This window comes from Carlito syrichta, unplaced genomic scaffold, assembly GCF_000164805.1.
Source record: "Carlito syrichta isolate Samal-C Ts95f unplaced genomic scaffold, Tarsius_syrichta-2.0.1 Scaffold315403, whole genome shotgun sequence".
Lineage (NCBI taxonomy): Eukaryota > Metazoa > Chordata > Mammalia > Primates > Tarsiidae > Carlito > Carlito syrichta.
Window position 1 is genome coordinate 749104 of NW_007259499.1, and position 22279 is coordinate 771382.

Consider the following 22279-nt stretch of genomic DNA (forward strand, 5'->3'; position numbering starts at 1 on the left):
ATGTCTTGTCTTCCACACAAGGTCTTAAGAACATGTCTGTGTTTTCTCTACCTTCCTGTGGGCCACAGAACCTTTCAACTGCCTGGGACCCCAGAGTAGGGCAGGGGAGGCACAGCTGCATTCTCCACACCTCTCAGTATGTGGGCACAGGTGAAAGGCAACTTCCCAGGTCTCTGCCCTGCTGAGCCCACACCTTAGGTTCTCTGGGTGGGGCCTGGGTGTGAGTCTCCAACAAGCTCCCCAGATTATTCTTAAGCAAGCATGAAAGCTGCAGCAGAGAAAGGTCCGGTTTCACTGTCTCCAGCTTGGGCCAGGCAGCCACCTCAAGCCTCCATGTCCCTCCTCCGCTCTAGAGTATGTCACACTTGCTGCATGCTTTGTGAAGCTGTTGTGGAGACACGGCGAGGAGCACTTGGGAAACAAGGTCAAGGTGCTGAGCAGCTAAGGAGTCCCTGGCCGATCTCATCTCCTGCCTCCGCGTCTTTGCACAGGCCAAACTCTCACTGCCCCAGGCATGCTCCTTGAGCACAGGCAGCACTGTGTGCAGAAGTCCCGGAGCTGTGTCTTGGCCTGAGCCTTCAGTGAGTCCCAGGGCTGGGGGCCGAGTGGACACTCTTGTGCATCCTGGCCAGGCAGCAGGATGTTTTTCTTATTCTCTGCATCTTCTGTGACCGTCATTAGAGCCTGTGTGCAGTGAGAGGGAGGGAATTAGAAACGTGTTTGTAAGTTTTGCCTGGGTGATTATTGTCTGCACTGACTTTTTTTTTCTAGCAAAAATGTTTTTAAGGTAATTCTAGGAAAAGTATCCCACACCTATGTAATAGCAGAGCAGTAAAGCCATTTATTAGTTGTATGTAATAACAACTAGTTGTAAATTTAGAACAAATTCACTCATTCCTGACTGCTGGAATTTGAAAGCAATTTCACTTGTAAAGACACAGGTGGCACCAACTGCAGGTCGTAGGCCTTGAGTCAAGACGCAGCTGGACGAGAGCACTGTTCTCCCCTTTTGCAAGACCAGATCTTAGAAGAATACTGTCTGCCAGCTCTTAGTCATTCTGGGGCTTACTGAAAATGCTTTTTCACGTGCTCACAAAATCCCGATGGTGGGCATCTGTTGAGATGACTGCCCCTTGAAGGCTTTCTTGAGACATTAACAAACTTAAAATACACGCTTCTTTTCTTTTTCTTTTTGAGTCAGAGTCTCACTCTGTCACCCAGGCTAGAGTGCAGTGGCACACTCACGGCCACCCCAGCATCGACCTGCTGGGCTCCGGCGATCCTGCCTCAGCCTTCCAAGCAGCTGGTACTACAGGTGCATGATATCATGCCCGGCTAATTTTTTTTTTTTTTTTTTGATATATTGTAGAGATGAGGTCTCGCCAAGTTGCCCAGGCTGGTCTCAAGCCCCTGGGCTCAGGCAATCCTCTGGTCTCAGCCTCCCAAAGTGCTGGGATTTCAGGCATAAGCCACTGCACCTGGCCAGATGTACATTTCTGAACAGACTCGGTTGGTGTTCAAGTCCCAGACCTGTTCTGTTGCGTCCTCCCACTTGCGGCACTTGTCACTGCCATGTTTTCTCGCCTGCCTCCCTCCTCTGCCGGCTGCAGCATGTCCATCCTTTCTTCGGCCCCACAACCCTTCTTGCTTCCAGGAGCTCTGTTGCCTGCAATGGAAAAGACCCTGGTCATTACTGTTCAGGCACCTACAGAAGTTCCTAGAAACAGCCTCAAGGGCTTGGCCAGCCCAGGCATCTGCCGAACTCTGGGCCACACATGGAACCAGGCAGCAGGTCTGCAGAGGATGACTTCAGAGTCACGGAAGTGGCCACCAAAGACCTAGGAAAGGGTGGGGTTAGGTCACAGAGACCCCAACTTAGACGCCGCTTTGCCATTTACTACCTCTGGGACCTCAGAATGGTCAGTTCCTTCTCTAGAGCTCCAGTGCCCTCATCTGCAGGGCGGGATAGCACCCCTCTGGCAGGCTGTACAAAGAGTAGATGGTCTCGTAGGGGAACGGTGCTGGGAGCGTGGCCAGTGCATCCCACGGCGTGGAGGAAGATGGAGTTATTACTCACGGCTCAGTTCTCTAGAAGGTTCCACTCATTGCCTTTTAGCTCTTTTCATCTCTGCTGTACCTAATCGGAGAACAGTTGGCCAAAATTATCCATAGAGTAGTATGTCTTCATATTTTATACTCACTGATTTTAATACTTCCATAGTTTTCTGACTAGTTTAATTCAACAGTTTCAGCTTCTTGAGACTTTGCTCCAAGGGGGAACAGTTTCTGAGTGTTTAGTCATAGTTGTCATTGTCTCAGAACCTTTCTGTTTCTGTAAATGCCTCCAAAGCTGGGAAACAAACCATGGAGTCCAGTGCTGCAACAGAGAACTTCCTTATGCTGTGCCTGTGTTTAGTGGAGATGCAAGACTTGTTGCCAGTGCAGCATGGCCTGCACTGACACTCAGTGAGCCTCCGATTCAGCATGACGCCCCACATTGTCCCTACTTGTCTCCTTGCCTCATCCTTCTGATCCCATCTTGTGCTTTCTTGTCCTGTTGTACAACGTGACGTCTTTCCATGTTGTACATGGACTGAAGGACTGAGCCAGCCCCTCGAGGTTGCTCGAAGTTGTCTACGAATGAGATGAGGGTGAATAGCAGGTCTGGAAAATGCTTCACTAGAAAAGAAAATTTTACTTGGAAAACAAAACCACACTGGAGCCACTCCGGAAGTTAGTTTTTACGTTCTTCTGGGTTTTCAGAATCTACAAGTGATGTTTTCCATCCCACCAGGTTAACTGGTGACATTTGACATCTTCAGGTGAGAAAAAGTGAGCCAGCAAGGTGGTAGGTTTTATGAATGAAAAGCCTTGAGGACAATTTCAGCCACTTATACCGCAGTCTCAGTATATGGGTGGACGTTTGAAATTTCCACACCATTCGTCTGGGAAAGAATTCTCTAAGGCGGCGTGTCTTCGTCTGTCGGCCTGGCAGTCCCTCCTTGCCATGCACGCCCCTGACTCGTGCTGTGGGGGGGGCCAGTGTCAGCCTCCTCTCCCTCAGAACCCAGTTCAAGGCAAGAGCAGGACACTGAGGCTGACTCAGCCTGACAGTGCCTTGTCACGACCCTTGGACAGCGGATACTCTTAGAACAGAGTCTCTCCTGGAGTGTTGGGCGCTGTTTTAGCGTTAGCGTAGCCCTGACTGGAACTCTAACCCTTAATGCTTTGAGGAAGATAGGAATTTTTGAGAGAGCAGTATGGCCACTGCACTGATGAAATTGAGTGGAACCAGAGAGGGAAAACTGGACAGGAGCAAGAATTATGGTTAAGAATCACTGGGCCTCTGGTTTTCTCCGCTGCTAAGTTACCTTTTGCTCGTTTTTACTTGGCCAGTGAGGTACAACCCTGGGTTGGGGGACAGGGACTGGCTGTTCCACACTGGGTCCCATCAAGGCCCTGTTGTCCCAAGTCAAGCTTTCAGACAGGCCGGCTCCATGCATTTTTCCATGTCAGACACTCAAAAATAATTCCGTTGTATTGCCACACTGCAGCCAGGTCAAGTCTCCAGACTGGTCATGTTTCACTTAACGATGGGGACACATTCTGACAGATGTGTCATTCGACTGTTTCGTCATTGTGTGAATGTCATCGAGTATACGTACGCAAACCCAGCTCGACGACATGACACAGCCATGCTTCTGGGGTACAAACCTGTGAGCACGTTCCCATACCGGGTTCGAAAGGCAGCTGTAACACTATGGTGTTTGTGCATCTAAATATGGGAACAGTACAGTACAAATACAGGGTCACCATCTCAGGGGCCACCGTGGTCTGTGGGGTCCACACAAACTGCAGCGCTGGCTGTGGTGCCTGGCTGCATGAGAGACATGCTGAGTATTTGCAGACAGAGCGAGGTTCACAGAGGGCTACTGGTTTCATCTGCGTGGAAGAGAATAGGTTGATATATTCAGCACAGACAGTTCTCACAGCTGACTTATAGAGCCAACAAGACAGACCTGGGCAGGGTTACCTTCTGGTCGATTTAACTGACTTCATTGTTGAAGTCAGTTAAATCGACCACTTCATTCATGTGGAGTGGAGCTAGTCAATACTGACTTTCCTACTCAGGTGACACTAGCAGCACCACGCTGACCCCTGAGGACACGGAGACGGCATCTGAGTTGGACCTTGAGGAGCCACCGGAATGCTGTAGCTGCACGCAACTAGCAAGGCCACCGACCCCTTTGCCACTCTTCAAGCAGACAGGGGCAAGGATCAACCTAAGCACTGAAGAAGGCTAGGAGAATCCCCATGATTTCCTGGGAACCAAAGGAAGGTTTTTTGTCTCCATAAGCTTCCACAGAAGGCACACCTCTAGCCAGGAGGTCCCAAAGATGTCACTGACTTCATTGTTCCACACTCCAGCCTAGTCCTCCCAATTTATGTCCACAGAATCTGTTTCAGTTCTAAGAATTGTCAACTGCTTTCATGTTTCATTTGACTCCATGAGGAGAGAGAACTACCCTTGTCTCCTGTCTCCTCCCAAGTTCAGCCTGAGCCCTGCACACTGACCAAACTCCTCTCCCCTTTTGGCCTCACCTCCTCACTGCCCTGCTCTAGAGAGTAGCAGTGTCAATTCCAGGAAGTCCCTGCCATCTCCTGATCCTTCCTCAGCCACTCAGCGGTTGGTGGGCCCTGCCTCCTCCCCAGATGGCCCTGCCCTGCATCCCTGGGAATGTCAGGGTGAGCCCTGCAGTCTCTGCACAGGGTGAGGTTCGGTTGTATATGCTCAGCCCACTATTTTTTGATTCGTGAATATTAAATAAGTAGAGGTCACAAGGCCTTACCACCACCTTGCCCCCCCCCAAAAAAAACATAATATCTATTTTATTTCATGGCACTTGACTTGGTTCATTCAGTGTGATCAGGGCAGCGTTCAGGCTATAGCAAGTCTGTTAAATATTTACCCATGAGGCGGATATTTATACATGAATCAGCAGCACTTATCAATGTGTGCGATGCTAGCTGTGAGTTTGGTGCCCTTACAAGCCGAGAAGCTGCTGCATTAAGTAAAGGATGAATACTGTCTTTAAAAAAGGAAGCTCTCCATTAAAACTGTCCCTTGGGGTCCCTGAAGAGCTTCCCACATTCAGGTTCTCCTTGGACCGCCAACCAAGTCATTCAGATTAGCCAGGCCGGGGTGTCACTCCATCACGCTGGAGCTGAAGTGAATCTGGGGGGTGATGGTGGGGTGGGGGAGTACTGAGACATGCCCAAAACCCAGAGGAAGGCTTGCCAGGCTGCTATGGGCACTGTACAGGGATGTGGGCTGTGCATCCGTGTCTGCCCTTGACTTGACAGTGGCTAGGTATGCCACATCTTCCCAACCTGTAGCCTTTCATGAGTGAAGTCCCCTCCTCTCAGGAGCCAGCATGTTTGAGCAGGAACAGCCTGGCCCCTGGTGACAGGCAGACCTTCATTCGGAGCTTGGTTGTGCCTCTGTCTGGCCGTGTGATCCGAGGCAATGTCTTCTGTGTCCTGAGCCTCGGTCCTTCACCTGGGCAGTTGCAGTGATGACTCCTGCCTCGGTGACTAGTGGGGAGGGTTCATTAGGTGATGTGGTAGAGCACCTAGCCACAGGTGCCGGTTCTCGGCAATGGCGGAAGTGGGTGTCAGAGCGGCAACCCAAGGGCCTCAGGTGCCTTCACTATGTGGCTCCCACCATTAGGGGTGATCTTGTCCATGGCTGCATTTGAGAAAGACACCACTGAGCAGAGAGAAAGAGAGAGTTTCAAGTTCAGAGGCAAGCCCATGGATTATTTTTCTTCCTTGTATGCAGTTTGATGATTAGGATTTATCCTGTAATATTTTATAGGAGTCAAAGCCCACTGTCCAAATTATTTTCTTTTTTGGAACTTTGTTACGCCAAGGACATAAGTATTGGGCTTATTCTTCTTGTACTGTAGCAGTTTCTCCTTAATCACGTGTGTACCCCGATGACATCTTTGGGACCTCCTGGCTAGAGGTGTGCCTTCTGTGGAAGCTTATGGAGACAAAAAACCTTCCTTTGGTTCCCAGGAAATCATGGGGATTCTCCTAGCCTTCTTCAGTGCTTAGGTTGATCCTTGCCCCTGTCTGCTTGAAGAGTGGCAAAGGGGTCGGTGGCCTTGCTAGTTGCGTGCAGCTACAGCATTCCGGTGGCTCCTCAAGGTCCAACTCAGATGCCGTCTCCGTGTCCTCAGGGGTCAGCGTGGTGCTGCTAGTGTCACCTGAGTAGGAAAGTCAGTATTGACTAGCTCCACTCCACATTGACTTCCTCCCGTCAGTCACCTCATTTCCGTAAACAAACATAACATTCATTTTTGCAGAAAAGTCCGTGTCATACTTCTGTAGTCAGCAGGGACCATGCCTGCCCACACGCCCTGGCTGAGTCTGGTCGCCCTGTGCTCTTCAGGAGTGGCTTTTGTAGCCAGTTCGCGGGGCACCGTTTTCTTCTGTTTACAACCTTGTAACTCTGGGGACTTGGACAATGAATAATGACAGCTTGAAGGGATTTTAAGGTTTTGAAAAATATCCCATCGTGCTACAGAGAGGGTTTAAGGGAGCCTATAGAAATATACACGTTAAAATAAACTAAGCTCAAGCAAGGGCTGAAGGAAGGGAAGCGAAATTGAACTAGGGTGAGAAGGGAGGTGCCTGCGTGCCGCCCACCTACCCACCCACCCACCCATCCACTCACTACAAGGGGAATCTCTGTGGAAGTGCCACAGATGACTGGGAGCCAGCTTTGTGCTTTGTGCTGGGGTCGGGGATGGCCGCCTCTGCCTCCTGCCGAGAGCTCTTGCCAGAATGCAGGTCTCAGTGTGTCAGCTGTGGAGCTGGCCTCCTGAGGACTCCCACAGGGGCGCATCGCTCATTGAGTTCAGGTCAGGGATTTAAGGGCGAATCCGGCTGAGTAGCGTGCATGTTGCGGGCACGTCCACGGCCCGTCAGTGTTGGAAGGCGTTTCAGTGTTGGAGCTGGCTCCCTCTCATTGTCAAGGCTGAAGGTCCTCAGCTGCTACCAGTGATGAGCAATGACATGCTGACTTCTCAAGTGACTCAGAGGGTGGAAGCTCAACCAGAAAGGGAGGCCCGTGTTCCCATCATCATCGATGCAGGCAGTTGTGGCCAGACTGCCGGCCGAGAAGCACGTGTGTTGGGGATTATTGCTAAGCTGCGTGCGCTGAGACGTGTCCGTTGCTTCTTGTCCTTCCAGCGCGCTTGGAGGCTCCTCGGCGCTTCACATCCCAGCCTTTCCAGGAGGAGGATGTCTCATTGACTACGTGCCTCAAGTGTGCCACCTGCTCACCAACAAGGTAAATGCAAGTCCCCGCCTCCCCTGCCCGGCCACCCCGCGCCCAGAACCACTTGCGTGCCCAGCCGTCTCAGGCCGTCTTCCAGCCCCCCGCGCACCTGCCTTTTTGACTTCGAGCTACAGTTCGCCTGTTTCTTGCCCTATTTCTTGACCTCCTTTTTCTTTTCTAAGAATTCTTCTGTTCCAGTCTCATCTTCGTCTCCTAAATTCGTGTCTGGAGATTCCTTGGATTTCCTTTCTTCCCTGAGTGTTTGGTTGCTCTTTTGCCATCTTAGGGTTTTACCTTTCCCACCCCTTGCTTCCTATGAGCTGGTGTGTGTGTGCGCCTGCAGGCGTTTGCCATGTGCTGCCATCAGGGTCTTGCTCTCCTTTCCTGGGCCTCACAGTGGACAGTTAGCTCTTGCTTTGTCCCAAAGGTCATGCCTGGGGTCCGTTCGCTGGAGACCTGCGCCCAGACACAGCTTCAGTCTCATGCCCAGTCACGTGAGCTCAGGCTTGCTCTCATCTGCGTTAGTGAGCTGCGTTTGCTCTGATGGTTGTTGTCAACTATCCCCGAAAAGTATAGGAATACACTTGCTAATGTGTCGCCAGTGTGTATGACTGAAAACTAGAGATATTAATGCACAGGCCACACCTACCTTTTTTCCTCTCCTGCATGGACCGTGACTCTATTTAATGGCCACAGTGTAATTTTCTTTGCTTCTGTCGACTTGTCCACATTGGCTTGGAAAATAGATGTTTCATTTGTCTCTTTCATTCAAGAGATAGCTCATCTCTATATAGAAAATACTTTTAAAGTACAATAACATCTCAAAGGCTTCAGTATTCTTTTTCAAATGTCCGAGAAACTGAAATCTGGCAGCTCTGCGATCTGGGGCCTGGTACAGACTCCAGGGTTTTCACCCTCTTGGAGGCCAGTCCGGCCTCCATCCTCCCACAAAGCAGTTGGGGGCAGGATCCATACTCACATGCCGAGCCTTAGCACTGCCCCCAAGTCTGTGTCCCAGAATTACAGAGAAAATGTAAATTGGGTCTTCCAGAACTGAGAAGAAAAGCCTGTTAAAGCTCTCCAGTTGAGATTAATTTCTAGTCATATATTTTCCTCAAAAAATTATGATGCCATTTTCCCAGAAATATAAGAATCAGTCCATTTTTCTTATCTGGTTTCCTTTCATTAATTTTACTTGTCTTTTAACATTGGTGTTCTTCTGTTTGCTACAAATGAGGACAGTATGGGCTGCTTTTAGAAACAGTCTCTTCAAATGAATTTCCATAATTACATTGGAATCTATCTTTATAACCAGTTTTGTTGTGGGTTTCTGTTAAAATGGTTTCTGTTTTTAAAATCAAGTATACAGAACTGTTTTCATCCCTTTTAAACAAAGTCACTTAAGCAAACTTATCGTCTGTTTTTCTTTTCCCAAAATAACATTTCTGATCCTGCATTAAGTCTGCAAAGTAAGCACTGTTTTTATAAATTGACACAAGCCCCTATTACATAAATAGAATTGTTTTATACTTGAAGGGTACAGCATGGCTATCAGTACCAATTGTGTCAAGGTTATTTCAAGCACTTTATCTTGAGCTTTTGTTGGCCATGGAAACTCAGTGTGGCAGTAGCCAATATAAACAGTCTTGGGGGTCTCTCCTTCCCACTGTTTCTCCAGCCATTATGAGGAATGTGTTTTCGTGTTAGAAACTGCTGGGTAAATGACTGACTTTCAGATGCCAGGCTTAATGAGTTCCTAATTTTTTATAGACACTGTCATTTGGTGATAACAAGGAAATATAAAAAGGCAAAGCAAAAAAAATCTTCTATCTTCGAACCACTCCTTATTCTGAATATTAGGATTTCTAGAAGAAAGAACTCAGCATTACTCTGCATTTTTAGTATGAGCTCAAGATGACCAAATAGCTCCACTGGATGAGAGAAAGCACTGCTTTATGGAGCCTGTCGGCCGATAAATGCACAAAGAGCGAGAGAATTCAGAAATAGCCATTTGGCAGCTCCTGGTGCGATAACTGATGTAAATACTGAAACCAGCAGGTGAAAAGCTGACAGGAGTCGGTCTCCATACGCCTTGAGAGGCACGCCCGTAGGTCACGCCCCTTGGCCAAGCCACGTGGCTTTCCGGCGGCCTGGTCAGCTGCCACCCACTTAGCTAAGTGATCAAGCCCTACGTCACCTAGGAAGTTTCCTTGCTGAAAATGTATAGCTCATCTTTGGCTCTAACATCCATATAGGAAATAGGAGAGTAAAGCAACAAGGAAGGAATCAATTAGAGAATTGATACATTTTACAAGGCAACTAGCCCAGTTTCTTTTTTTCTTCTGTTTCTCAGAAACAGGGTCTCACTCTGTCGCCCAGGCTAGAGTGCAATGGTGCTGTCATCGCTGTCTGCAGCCTTGCTTCCTGGGCTCAAGTGATCCTCCCACCACAGCCTCCCAAGTAGCTGGAACTATAGGCACACACACAACCACACCTGACTAATTTTTTTTTAATTTTTTTCTTCTTCTTTTTTTTTTTTTTGTAGAGATGGGGTCTTGCTGTGTTGCCCAGGCTGGTCTTGAACTCCTGGCCTCAAGTGATCCTCCTGCTCCAGCTTCCTAAAGCTCTGGGGTTATAGGCATGAATCACAGCGACTGGCCATAGCCCAATTCCTTTGAAAAAAATCAATGTCATATGTGTGTGCGCAGATACACACATGTATATACACACTCAAGGAGGTGCTATTTATTCTACAATAAGAGACTTAAAAGGCTTAAAAAAGGTCTGATCCTTAATTGTACACTGCCTTTTCAAAATTGTTTTGGGGACAACTGGGAAATTTTGAAAATGCACAGGGTACTGGATGAGGGCAGAGACTGATAGGACATTCTGTCAGCGTGCCAGTGATATTATGGTCATGTAGGAGTGATTCTTGTTTTCTAGAGTTGCTCACTGAAGCATTTGGGGGTGAATGTCAGGGCGCCTCCAGCTTCCTCTGACACGCTGCTGGCCAGGCTGGTGGGTGGGCGGCAGGCGGATGGCTGGAGGGAGCGACCAGACAAGCAGCGTTGTTGACTCCAGCTGTTGGGACGCAGTGGCGTCGCGCTCTTCTTTCCACGTCCACAAACCTTTTAACGTCTTGTCGTAAAGTGTGTGAGCACCCGACTCCATTCCGCAGCTGTGGGTTCCCATTGCAGGTGCAGTACGTGATCCAGGGGTATCACAAGAGAAGAGAGTACATCGCCGCCTTCCTCAGTCACTTCGGCACGTAAGTTCGGCTCTACACCGCCCTCCCATGCTGCTGCCCCGTGTGCGTGGCCTGGTGTGGGGCCTGGCGGAGAGACTGCGCCGAGCCCTCACCCAGGTCTCCGTCACAGCACCCCTGTCACTCTTTGGGGTAGACTGTTCACACTAAAGCTCCAGGGAGACCTGCCAAGTATTCCTTGGCAAACGGCAGAACCAAATAAGCTCCCTGGAGCCGCCGCATGGTTGCCCAGCCCGCCGTGGTCATGGCAGCCAGCCGCATGCGGAGCCCATGGCCGTTGTGTGGCACTTTTAGCTCCCTCCTCTCCTCAGGTGGGCATTGCTGATGGGTCTTATTGACAAAAGCCCTGAGGTGGGGTAAGTCCAGTAACCCCCAGAAGGCACCACCAGAGGAAGTGGAGCCAGGGCGGACACCATTTCCCCAGGACTGCGGTTGGGAAGGGGACAGCATGAGATGCAGCCATGGTGATGCATGCTCGAGGTTAGGGGTTGGGAAAAGGCACCAAAGGACCCACAGTTCCTGAGTAGCCTCCCTGCTCTGTCTGCAACCCAGTTCCCTAGAGGATGCCGGAGCCTGACCAAGCCTCTTCCGAGCTCAGCTGGCTGGGCAAGGGCAGCGTTCACCTTTCCACCTGCAGAGCAGTACCTTCTCCCCCTGGGTCCCAGCACTGGGGCTGTCAGTGGTCTGACTAGAGCCCATCTCATTCCAGAGAGGGTGTGTACGTATATACACAGATACAGTAACACAAAGTTAAAATTGTAAATAAGCGAATGAAGAAGTTAGGACAAAAGGAAGCTGGGAACAGGAAGAAGGGTGAAACCAAGAATAAGGGTGGCCATTCCTGGGATGTGATTTTCCAAGTGTGACACAAGTATAAGCAAATTTTTGACCCCCTAAAACAATTTTAAGAAATTTTCTCATGACCCTAGTGGAATTTTTCATTCCTCCAAAATGGTGTCAGTGTCCAAACAGTGTGACCATCTCTTACATGAATCTGTACTGTTTAAGACTGTTTTCAGATGTATTTAGGAATATTTTGAGAAAATATCTTTAATGCAGACAGTGGTCAATAACTGTGACTGTTGGTCCTCTGGTGTTCAAGGATGGCTGTCCTTGGTACACGTCGCTGGGAATGAAGGTGCTGCATAGAGACTTCCAGAGCAGGTGCACACACCTTGGGGTCATATGACTCACTTCACCAGAGTCCGTGCAAAACTAGAACCTTGCATCTACATGTGTATTTAAATCCCATTCTCTTTAACGTGTGTCTTTGTGTCTGTTTTGTTATGCAGATAGTACAGGGAGACAGCAACACTTTGACTGTGTTGCTGTCCTCTGTGTGCCCACTGAAAAGCATTATGTGCCTGCTTCTGGCTGTGGGATGCAGGACCTAAAAAGTTTCCATGTCAATATAGAAACATCTTGGGGCTAAGATGAGTTTGTAGAGAGGCATATAATCTGGCTGCTGGAATTGTTGACTTAAGTTCTGGATGCTATGCCAGCATCTTAGAGCAGATCACGCAAGCCTTCAGTATCTTAGTCCCTTTCCCCTTACGAGGGTTGCAGCTGTTCCTTCCTATTTAAACTGGGAGGTCATCCGTAGCCATGGTCTGACTGGCCTGGTTCTGCCAGAGAGAAGGCATCTCTGAAGACATCAAGTTCTCCTTATACGGGTGGGAGAGAAACAATGTCTGCCCTCAGTGTTCGGTTAGTATTGTCATGTTACAGTGACATCCCTGGGCACTCAGCTCTTGTGGGAAATGCCTGAGGCGAGCCTGCCAGAATTCTGCCTGGCCCCTTCTACAGTCAGGGGTGTCCTCCCTAGACACATGAGGTGTGCATCTCTCATCTGGATGAGCGTCCACCTGTCTATGGTTGCTATTTTGTCTTGATCCCAGTCTTGAGCTCCCTCCAGGACCAGGGGACACATATGAAAGGCTTCCACATACTTGGGAGAAAAGTAATGTATCACCCTAAATTTAGTAGTCCTGTCATTGCTTATCACCACTGAGTGCAGTGACAGTGAGATTTAACCGTCACTGTACAGATAGTATGCTGGCATTTGGCATGATGGTGTCTTTGCTGACCTGATTTCTTAATATAACCTTTTACTCACAATTAGTAACTAGCATTTGTGTAGCATTTATAGTTTATCTTGTTAGTTTTTCACAGCCCTAGAATGAATTTGCAGATATTATTGTACTTGTTTTGCAGATGAGGAAACTGAGCCTGCAAAAGCCAAGTGATTTGTCTGATGTCATATTAGATAGTAAATGGCGAGGCAGTGACTTAATCCTAGACACCCTCATTCCAAATCCCAAGCCCTTCCCACAGTAAGCCTCATGTGCCTTAATTTCATCTCAGATTCAGTAACCCTGACATCATGAATATATTCTTTACTTGGTTTCCTCTCTTTGATACCTTATTTTGATGAGAGTTTTTTGTTTGTGTGTGTGTGTTTTTGTTACTTAGAGGTGTCGTGGAATATGATGCAGAAGGCTTTACAAAACTCACTCTGCTGCTGATGTGGAAAGATTTTTGTTTTCTTGTACACAGTGAGTATACTTTTGCTATCAGTATGTCAGCATACATCTTAAAATGTTCTAAGCCGCATGTAATAATCAAAATGAGACCCTTTCGTGTCCTGGCTTGGTTTCTTTTACTTTAGCATGTATATTTACTTGAGCATGTGTATTACTGTGTGATCTTAAAAAAAGAAAGCATCTCTCGGCCAGGGTTTCTCAGCCACTGGGGTGATTTTGTCCCCCAAGGGACATTTGGCAATGTCTGGAGACAGTTTTGGTCATCACAGCCAGTGGGTGGGGGGTTGCTCCTGGCATCCAGTGGGTGAAGGTTGGTGATGGAGCGAAACATCTTACAAACCACAGGGTCGCCCCTCTAACACACACACATTGAGTCCAAAATGTCAGTGTTGCCAAGCTGGGGAAACCCTCCCCTGGACAAATTGCCATTTCAAAGTAGATTCCCAGGATCAGGCCTCAGAACCTTTAGGGTTACTCTGAACATGACTGCTTTCATCGTGACCATCACCCATATCAAGTGAAAAGTCCCCAGCAGGACCCTCTGTACCACATAATATGAGGGTGGGACAGTGTCTTCATAGGTCCCAACATCACTCTCAGTGTCCCTCCACATGCAGGCACACTTAAATGGTGGTTACAGTGGATCACTAATCAGTTGGTCAGTAAACAGTGGCCTAGCTTTCTCTTGATGGATAACGAGAGGCTTATTAACTCATCATTATTCTTCTTATGTAAGGACCAGCCCCCATGGTGTCAGGTTGAAGTTGCAAGTTGGCAAAGACATCTCACAACCCACAAGGCTGTCCCTCAGCATCACCGCTGTACTCTTTCAGCTTCCTGGCAGATAAGGCCTTGTCTGTGAACCCAGGGGCTGGGTGCTGTTTCCTGCTGCATCACTAGCTCACAGCTGCCTTCAAATAAGTTATCTCCACCCTTGTGCTTTTTTCTTATCTACATCCGAGTGAAGCTTGGTTAGATAATGAGTCTTAGTCATGCAGTGAGCATCTGACACTTACCTTCCTTTGGAAGCATCTGCTTGCCTGGGTACAACGCGCAAGGGACTGCTTGTTCCCTTTTTCCTTCCATGAAAACGGGAGGTGAATATGGAGTGGCAGAGATTTAACGAAGAGTGCTGCAGTGAACTATTCCGAGATCTCAAGATGTGAACAGGGAGGAAGGAAGTGTCAGGAGGGAGAACCAGGCCTGCGGCTGTCTCCTCCACCTGGTGGGGGTCGGAGATGCGGCAGGACGTGGACTGCGGCAGGACATGGACTGTGCCTCTGCTTCTGCTCCCTCCACCTCCTCCCAGGCCCAGGAGGACAGCTGTCCACGGGCAGGAGCTGGCGGTGGCCCTGTGCATTCCGCAGCAGGAGGAAGGGGTGCCCCTCCCTTGAGCCAGGCCTCTCTGGCCTCAGGCTTGGCTTGAGTGTGCAGAAGCAAAAATGCCTCGGGACTGGGCTCTCTCGGAGGTGCTGCCACATCCACATGCTGCAGCTCAGGAGTGGGTCTGTGGCCACAGTCGTCCCCTCCCCTCCCTGCATGTCTCAGTGAAATTTAGGCCCGCAGCAGGTTTTGAAACTTGCTTCTGTCCAGAAACTGTTTTCAGGAGCGTTTCCTGGCCATCTGAGAAGTCTCTGTAGCAGTTGTGTAGGTGATCCCATGTTTGCCAAGTTGTCCTTGCCTCTGGAGGTCGACGTTCTCTGTAAGCCGTCAGCTTTTCATTGTGCTGAGTGGCAGGAGAGCCAGACAGTGAGGCACAGAAGCCCAGAGTGGAGCCCTACTGGGAAGGGTGCGCCCTGTTTCCGTGGCCCAGTTGGCCGCTGCCAGCAGACACAGAGGAAGCAGCTGCCTGTGGTAACAGTTGCTGCTTGGAAGGGGGAGGACTGGGATGTGGGGCTCCAGCAGCAAGAGAGAATCTGTGGCCGTGCGGGCAGCTCCTTCCCGTTGCCTGTAAATCCTTGGCAAGTGATCCTTTGAGGCATCCAGCCTGGGCCACGGGCCTTGGCTCTCGGGAAGAATGCCTGTTACGCCAAATCTGGCCATTTTTTTCTTCTTTCTGCCTCCCTCTCCTATCGCTTAACTCAGTTTAACTGAGTTCTGAACTTATTGAGCTAGACCTACTGCCTGCTCGGTGCCGTGTTAGCTACCATGGGATGTGAGTGGGCAACTCGGGCTTGACCTCACAATGCTTATAGCAGCATTGGGCACAGAAGTCGGAGCACTGCTGCCAGTGACAGGGCCCAGCCCGCCCTGTTGCTGTAGGGCCCTTGAGCTAAAAATAGCTTTTGCATTTTCAAAGTGTTGCTAGTTAGAAAAACAACGAAGCATGAGACTATGCGATAGAGACAGCATATGGTTTACAGAGCCTAAAATATTTACTTTTTGACCCTTTCCAGAAAAAGCTTGCCCACTTCTGGTCTGATGGATGAGAAGAGAGATCAGAGTAAGGTGAAGCACAGTGGTACGCATTTTTAAAAACAAATGCCAGCTGGGCACAGTGGCTCACGCTTGTAATCCCAGCACTTTGGGAGGCTGGGGCAAGAGGATTGCCTGAGCTCAGGGGTTTGAGACCAGCCCCGGGCAACTTGGCAAGAACTCATTTCTACAATAAATCAAAAAATGAGCCGGGCATGGTGGTACACGCCTATAGTTCCAGCTACTTGGAAGGCTGAGGCGGAAGAATCACCTGAGTCCAGCAGGTTGAGGCTGCAGTGGCCGTGACTGTGCCCCTGCACTCCAACCTGGGCGACAGAGTGAGACTCCAACTCAAAAAAAAAAAAAAAAGCCTTGGGACTTGCCTACTGTATGCAAGGCACAAAGTGATAGGAGGGAGACCACAGTGTGTGTTACATGTACAAGAGTGCGAGCAAGGAGAGGCCGTTGTCTCTGTCTCAGTGGAGTCTAGTGAGAGGGGTGCACGAGAAAGACATTAACTGACAACTACACGCATTTCAGATGGTAGCATGATGGATCGAAGCAGAGGGCGTGGAGAGACTCGGCTCTGGGTGGGTGTCTGGGGAAGACCTCCCGCAGAAGGTGATGTTTCAGCGGAGGCCTCCATGTGCAGCTGTCCAGAGACCAAGGAAGGAGGCCCCTGGCAGAGGAGTCAGCCTGCCAGAGGCCAGGGCCACAGAGCGCAAGGGTGAGCGCGGGGCGAGGTGAGAGTCGTTTGCTCAGTTTTTTCTTTAGCTGTTTTTGTCTGGTTCCTTTCTTAGTGGTTTGCTCTGGAGATTGCAACATGCATCTTTAACTGAACATAGTCAATTTCTGGGTAGTAGTGATTCTGGCAGAGCACAACTGACTCCTTCCCCTCCCCCTTACTTGTGCTATTGTCATGTAGAGACATCTATGTACGAGTCTGTTTAATGTAAACACAATGCCTTTTTCTCTGTTATTGCTATAGTCTCATATTTTTAAAACAAGAAAAGAGAAGAAACATTTGTGGGTTTTGCTTTCTCCTTGTTCCCGGAGTCTCACAGGACCTGGGTGGCCCTGCCCTCCGTTTCACAGTGGTTATGGTAGATGCAAGGGGAGCTGGCCAGGCTTATTTGTCTGAGGAATGATGAGGTTCTCACCATGATTCTTTTTCCTATTTATTTATTTATAGTTGGAGTCTCTGTTGCCCAGGCTGGAGTGCAATGGCACGATCACAGTTCACTGCAGCCCCAACCTCTGGGCTCAGGCAGTCCTCCTACCTCAGCCTCCCATATAGCTGGGACTATGGGCATGTGTCACCATACCCGGCTAGTTTTTTTATATTTTGTAAAGACACGAGGTCTCACTAGGTTGCCCAGGCTAGGCTGGTCGTGAACTCCTGGCCTCAAACCATCTTTCCACCTCGGCTTCCCGAAGTGTGGGGGATTACAGACGTGAGCTACCGCACCTGGCCTTTTCCTTTCTTTTATATGAGTAATGTTCATGTAGATGTCTTAGTATTTTTCTTTCTGTTTTTGTTTATCTGTCTGTTCATTTATTCATTCAGTGGTTTTAAGCTAACATTAAGTGCAGAAAACATTTTGTTTTTCAGAGCTCAGTTTTTGGCAAGACTTTTTTTTCCCCAAAAAACCAGAGGAAATTTACAACTTCAGACTAATTCTGCTAGGCATTTAAATAATTCTTTCCTTATAGGCCTGTAATCAAGGCCAATAAATTAGAAATCAGGACAGCTTTTGAAATTTTAAGTAAAAATCAGAAACTTCTGTTTATTGCTACAAATGCTCCTTGCAAGCTCTGATTTTTGTCAGACTCTCCGATTCCTGGTATAACCAGGGAGATTATTTTCACTGATGTTGCACTGTTGCCCAAGACAAAGTCATCATGGTAGCAGCTACTCAGTTCCTGAGCAAAGCAGTGTAGACATTCATCTCTCTGCCACTGAAGCAATATTATATTTTATTTAGCAGGCAACAAACAAGATGGCTACCATGTAGTTCAGTAAAACCTAAACTGTATGACTTCTCAAAACATGCATATGTTTTTGGATACAAACCATTTTTTAATAAAAATTAATATATTTGAAGAGTAAGTCAGAATCTGTAAAGTGACCAAAATTAAGAGCCATGATGGCATGTATTAGAATTTGTTTCAAGCCAAATCTATAAAAGTATAATGTTATTTTAGAATTACCACATTTACCTCTTACCAGGCATATATAGAATCTTAGTTTAATTTTATTCCTAGTATTAATAGCTGTCAAAGCAGCAGCAACTAAAATGGATTATAAACAAACAGTGGAGCCAGTCAGTTCTCTGTATTGTTCACAATTATAAAAGAATATGGTAGAAGATAAAAGAAAATGTTTCTCAGTGTCTTTTTGCTTGAATCGTGAGAGCTCCTGAACTCTTGTCCATGTTTGAGCGTGGTCAGCCCTGCGGGGCACGGCAGTCTTCATCTCTGGATCCCACAGGCAGCACAGAACTTGAGGCCTTAGCAGCCACGGCACGGTCGGGGTTTCTGTGGCAACTTCTGTGTCGTCTTTGAGTTTACTTCCAGCAAGCCTGTTTTGTAATTTCTGACACTCATTTGAGAATTTATTTGGTGAGTCTTCACTGGGAATATTGTCTTCTTTGGAACACCCTGGAGTCACATGAACCCTTTCTTGGGAACTTCCAGGATCTCTCTATAAGGAAGGAGGCTGGAAATCAGATGCACGATTGTGCAATGATTTTTTTTCTCCTGGGCCCTTTGTATACGTCATATGATTCTTTTCAGTTGTCATTATTTGATTAATTGCTAAAGTGAGTTTTTCCAATCAAAGAAAGGTCTTAAAAAGTATTTCAGTGATTTTGACCTGCTTTCAAATTAACAAATTATAACCCAAGAAGTCATCTTACCCCATGAAAGAAAGGGAGCTATTCACAAAGAGTAACTCTCATGTTATTGATGTGGTGCATTATAACCTTTTCTTGGAGTTAACATGAAAGCACTGTTGATGCTGGTGAAGTGTGGGTGTTGTTGCTTTGGTACAGAACATCTGCTGTTGTTGAAGGTGATAATAGTCAGCAGGTATTGGGGGTGCACCGTGCTCTAGGCACTGCTCGGCACTTTGTGTGTATTATGTTATTTAATGCTCACAACGTCCTGCTGGGGTAATGAGGTAAGCACTAGTCTTACCTCATTTCACAAACGACAGACATGTGGCACACCAAGACTGAGTGATGAAGGCCCAGAACAGACTCTAGATTTTGTGTGCCAAACTGCAATACTCTCCTGCTTCAGGTAATTGGTTGGCGGCATCTCCAAGGACGGGCGATGAACTTCAGAAGCCTTTTGAGCTTCCCAGAGAACCTGGAAGTCCCAGGAACAAGAGCAAAGGGTCACTCCGCCATGCCCGAGTCAGAGAGCTGTGGAGACTGTCTTCTCTTGAAGGAGCATGAGCGGACCTCTGACCAAAGGACACCTAGATCTGAAGGCAGGGAGGTGGGAAACTGAAGGGGCCCTCAGCAGGGGACAGGCTGTCCGGCTGTCAGTTTCCAAAAGGAAAAACAGTAGCACAGCTTCTCCATAGGCAGACGGCGGATTGACCGCCGCCCTTCGGTCTCAGCCATCATGTTTTCTCCATTCGATCCTTCTCAGTTCAAGACTGCTGAGATGATAGGAGGAGATCTCTGGTGCAGGTAATAATAATACTGATAATATCATGTTATCGATAAAAAGCATGGTGTGTTGAGTGCTCACTGTGTGCAAAGTCCTTGACATGCCTAATTCCAGGCATTCTCTCAGCAGCCTGAGCAGCTGGGCTCCTCTCTGTCCCCACTTGACAGAGCACTCAGAGATTGAGTGCCTTGCCAGAAGTCCCAGAGCTTGTGGTTGAAGGACTCCGGGTCTCGTGTTCTCCAATTTCCTGAGGCTTCCCAGCTACTTGCCGGGCACACTGCTGGGCGGGTCAAGGCTGCAAGTGGGCCACTACCCTCCACAGCCCAGGGGGAGTTGGAGTCCCCAGGAAGTGACCTCTGCCAGCCTCGCCATCTTTCCCAGTGTGCCACCAAATAGTGCCATTTTCTGAGCAAGGGCTGTGATTGGAAAGGGTTGGGAGCATGGTACCACTATCCTGCTTCTTCAGTGACAGTTAGTTGACCCTTGGTACATATACGGTCGGGAGAAATCCCCCTCAGTGCACGTGGTGGGTAGGATCCTAATCCCAAAGTCCTTTTGTGCTCAGGGCTCCCCAGCACGACCTCTGGAGATCCCAGCTGAGAGGAGGGCTCTTTGAGCTGGGAGTCTTTTGACCTCTCCCTGCTGTTGAAAAGGTGGATTAAGGATTCCACGTCTCCAGGGAAACCATAATACCTACCTGTAGTGAGCACACTTTGTGTGCAGGTGAGCCTGAGAAGAGCCCCCAGAAAAGAGACTGTCAGCGTGGCCCTTATTTTGTATGCCAGCCACCCAGCAGTCTCTGCCTAACCGTGGTCTCCATTCACCTGCTTTCCCATAAAGACATGCGCTTAGTTCCACGCATCTTTCCAGCTGGTTTTCCAGGTCCCGCATGGCGTCCCGTTGAGCTTTGTGGGCCTGGGCATTTGTGGAAGTGGGCCTCCTGCTCTGCATCCACTTCATGCCAGCACCAGGCTGATGCCGAAGGCACTGGGCCAACGCCGATGGCACCGGGCTCACAGATGCTTCTTTTCTAGAGGAACTCGCACACTTATGTGCTCGGATTCCTGAGGCTTTTCCCAGGGTACATTGTCTTTTTTTTCTTTAATCTCTTCGACTACGCTAATATTTCTCATTTCTTATTTGACTATGTGCTTGGAAGCTTGGAAATTTCATATATTGCAAACTGACTCCTAGGTCAGACAAATAAAAAGAATTTGCAGAGCTCATCCTTAAGCTTGTGTTTGATTGAGACCTCAGAACGGAACTGTGACCTCCACAAAAACATCTCCACCTGGCGTAGCCTTTGTGTCTGGTGGCAAGGACGGAGTGCGCCAAACCCTCAGCGCCCACTTCCCACCACAGCCAGGCAGGGGAAGGCAGAGCCCATTTCCCCAGGACGGTGCTGAGCATGGTGTTTACAAGATGGGCGTGTGCTCCCCTGGCCTCTGCCGGGCGGACAGCTACGTCAGAAGACCCACTTTCTGGGAGGTGAACAGCCCAAAATTGCAGACTCGGCAGACTCCACAGAGAGTAAACAGGCTCCACTGAGCGCTCACAGCTGCTCCGGCGTCACTCGCTGTTTCCATTATTCCAGAGATCATGGGAGCTCCGGAAAACCCACACAGCCAGAAAGAACAGCTTCTTGGTTTCGGCTTTTCATGTGTGATTCTTTCAATAACTAGAAAGTCCTTTGAAACAAAGCTGGGTTAAACAAAGCTGGGTTTAACTTTGACACTCGGAGAGGCAGCATTAGCTTTCTCAGCCACACGTGATCGCGGACACACTGACTAGTGGGTCTATTGAAGCCCAGCAAGGACTTTAGCTTCCATTTTCCATCACATTCTGTCCTGTAAAGTAAAGTGCGTGGGGCCAGCCTCAGTTTCCCCACATAAGGCGATAATACAGTTAAGTTCCTAAAGTAACTTAGGGGGCAGAAAACCGAAAAGCAGGGGCAGCTGCTGCAGTGTCCCCTCTACGACTCCTGGGCGTGTCCAGCACTGAGATAGGAAGGAATAGACTTAGCCAGGCTCCTGCATGTGCATGCTTGTCCTTACGCACATGCCTTTGCACGCACGCACACGTGTACGCCCTAGTGGTAGCACTCAGCTCACTGCCTATGCCAAGAGCTAAGGCTTTGAGAAAAACAAAAAGTAACTGGCCCTGATCCAGCCATGGGTATCCACCCCACATCCAGTACAGGGCCCTCCCTGGGAGCACACCTGTTAACTTCATCTGATTATTTGAATAGGCAGTGTATTCATTGAATTTTTCTAAATGACAGTATGAAAAGTTCCACCCTCACTCCTGCCCAATCCACCCTGCTCCTTTTTGTCACTTTTGTTCATTTTCTGAATTGAGCCTTGCAAAGTTGCTGTAGGCAAATAAAGTAAATATGAGTTATATATATATATATATATATATATATATATTTTTTTTTTTTTTTTTTTTTTTGAGTCGAGGTCTCACTCTGTCACCCAGGCCTAAGTGCAGTGGCACACTGACGGTCACTGCAGCCTCGACCTGCTGGATTCAGGTGAGACTTCTGCCTCAGCCTCCCAAGTAGTTGGGACTACAAGCGTGCACTACCACACCACACCTGGCTATTTTATTTATTTATTTATTTAGTAGACAAGGTCTCACTATGATACCCAGCCTGGTCTTAAACTCCTGGTCTGAAGCAATTCTCCTGCCTCGGCCTCCCAAAGTGCTGGGATTATAGGCATGAGCCACCTTGCCCAGCCTTTGAGGTATACATTCTTAATTTTCTTCTGTCTGCACCTGGAGCAAGGCCTTGTGCTGGGTGTCATTTCCTAGCCTCTCGAACCCTGGGCAGAGGTGACACACAGGCTCAGTGCCTATGAATCCAGGGGCCTTGGTGAGCTCTGTTCTTCCATGTTGTTCTTGGAGGCAGCTCTTCAGGATCAGGGATAGGCCAACAGCATCTCAGTGGCCTTCCCCGTCTACCGTCTAATTCAGTGTGATCCTCCCCCATCCCCATGCCATTCGTCGGGCAGGTACTATCCTTGA

The 22279-nt window shown here is 48.6% G+C and overlaps 1 protein-coding gene across 1 annotated transcript in view; it reads left to right on the top strand.

Moving 5' to 3' along the window:
• Window positions 1–20320, top strand: part of BABAM2 (BRISC and BRCA1 A complex member 2) — a 341663-nt gene extending 321343 nt beyond the window's left edge. Inside the window, exons 7-12 of the mRNA XM_021706289.1 lie at window positions 7261–7360; window positions 10546–10616; window positions 13086–13227; window positions 14750–15106; window positions 18875–19075; window positions 20123–20320. Coding sequence (XP_021561964.1) covers window positions 7261–7360; window positions 10546–10616; window positions 13086–13227; window positions 14750–15106; window positions 18875–19075; window positions 20123–20320 — 1069 coding nt within the window. The remainder of the gene's footprint in view (window positions 1–7260; window positions 7361–10545; window positions 10617–13085; window positions 13228–14749; window positions 15107–18874; window positions 19076–20122) is intronic.
• The last annotated feature ends 1959 nt before the right edge of the window (window positions 20321–22279 follow it).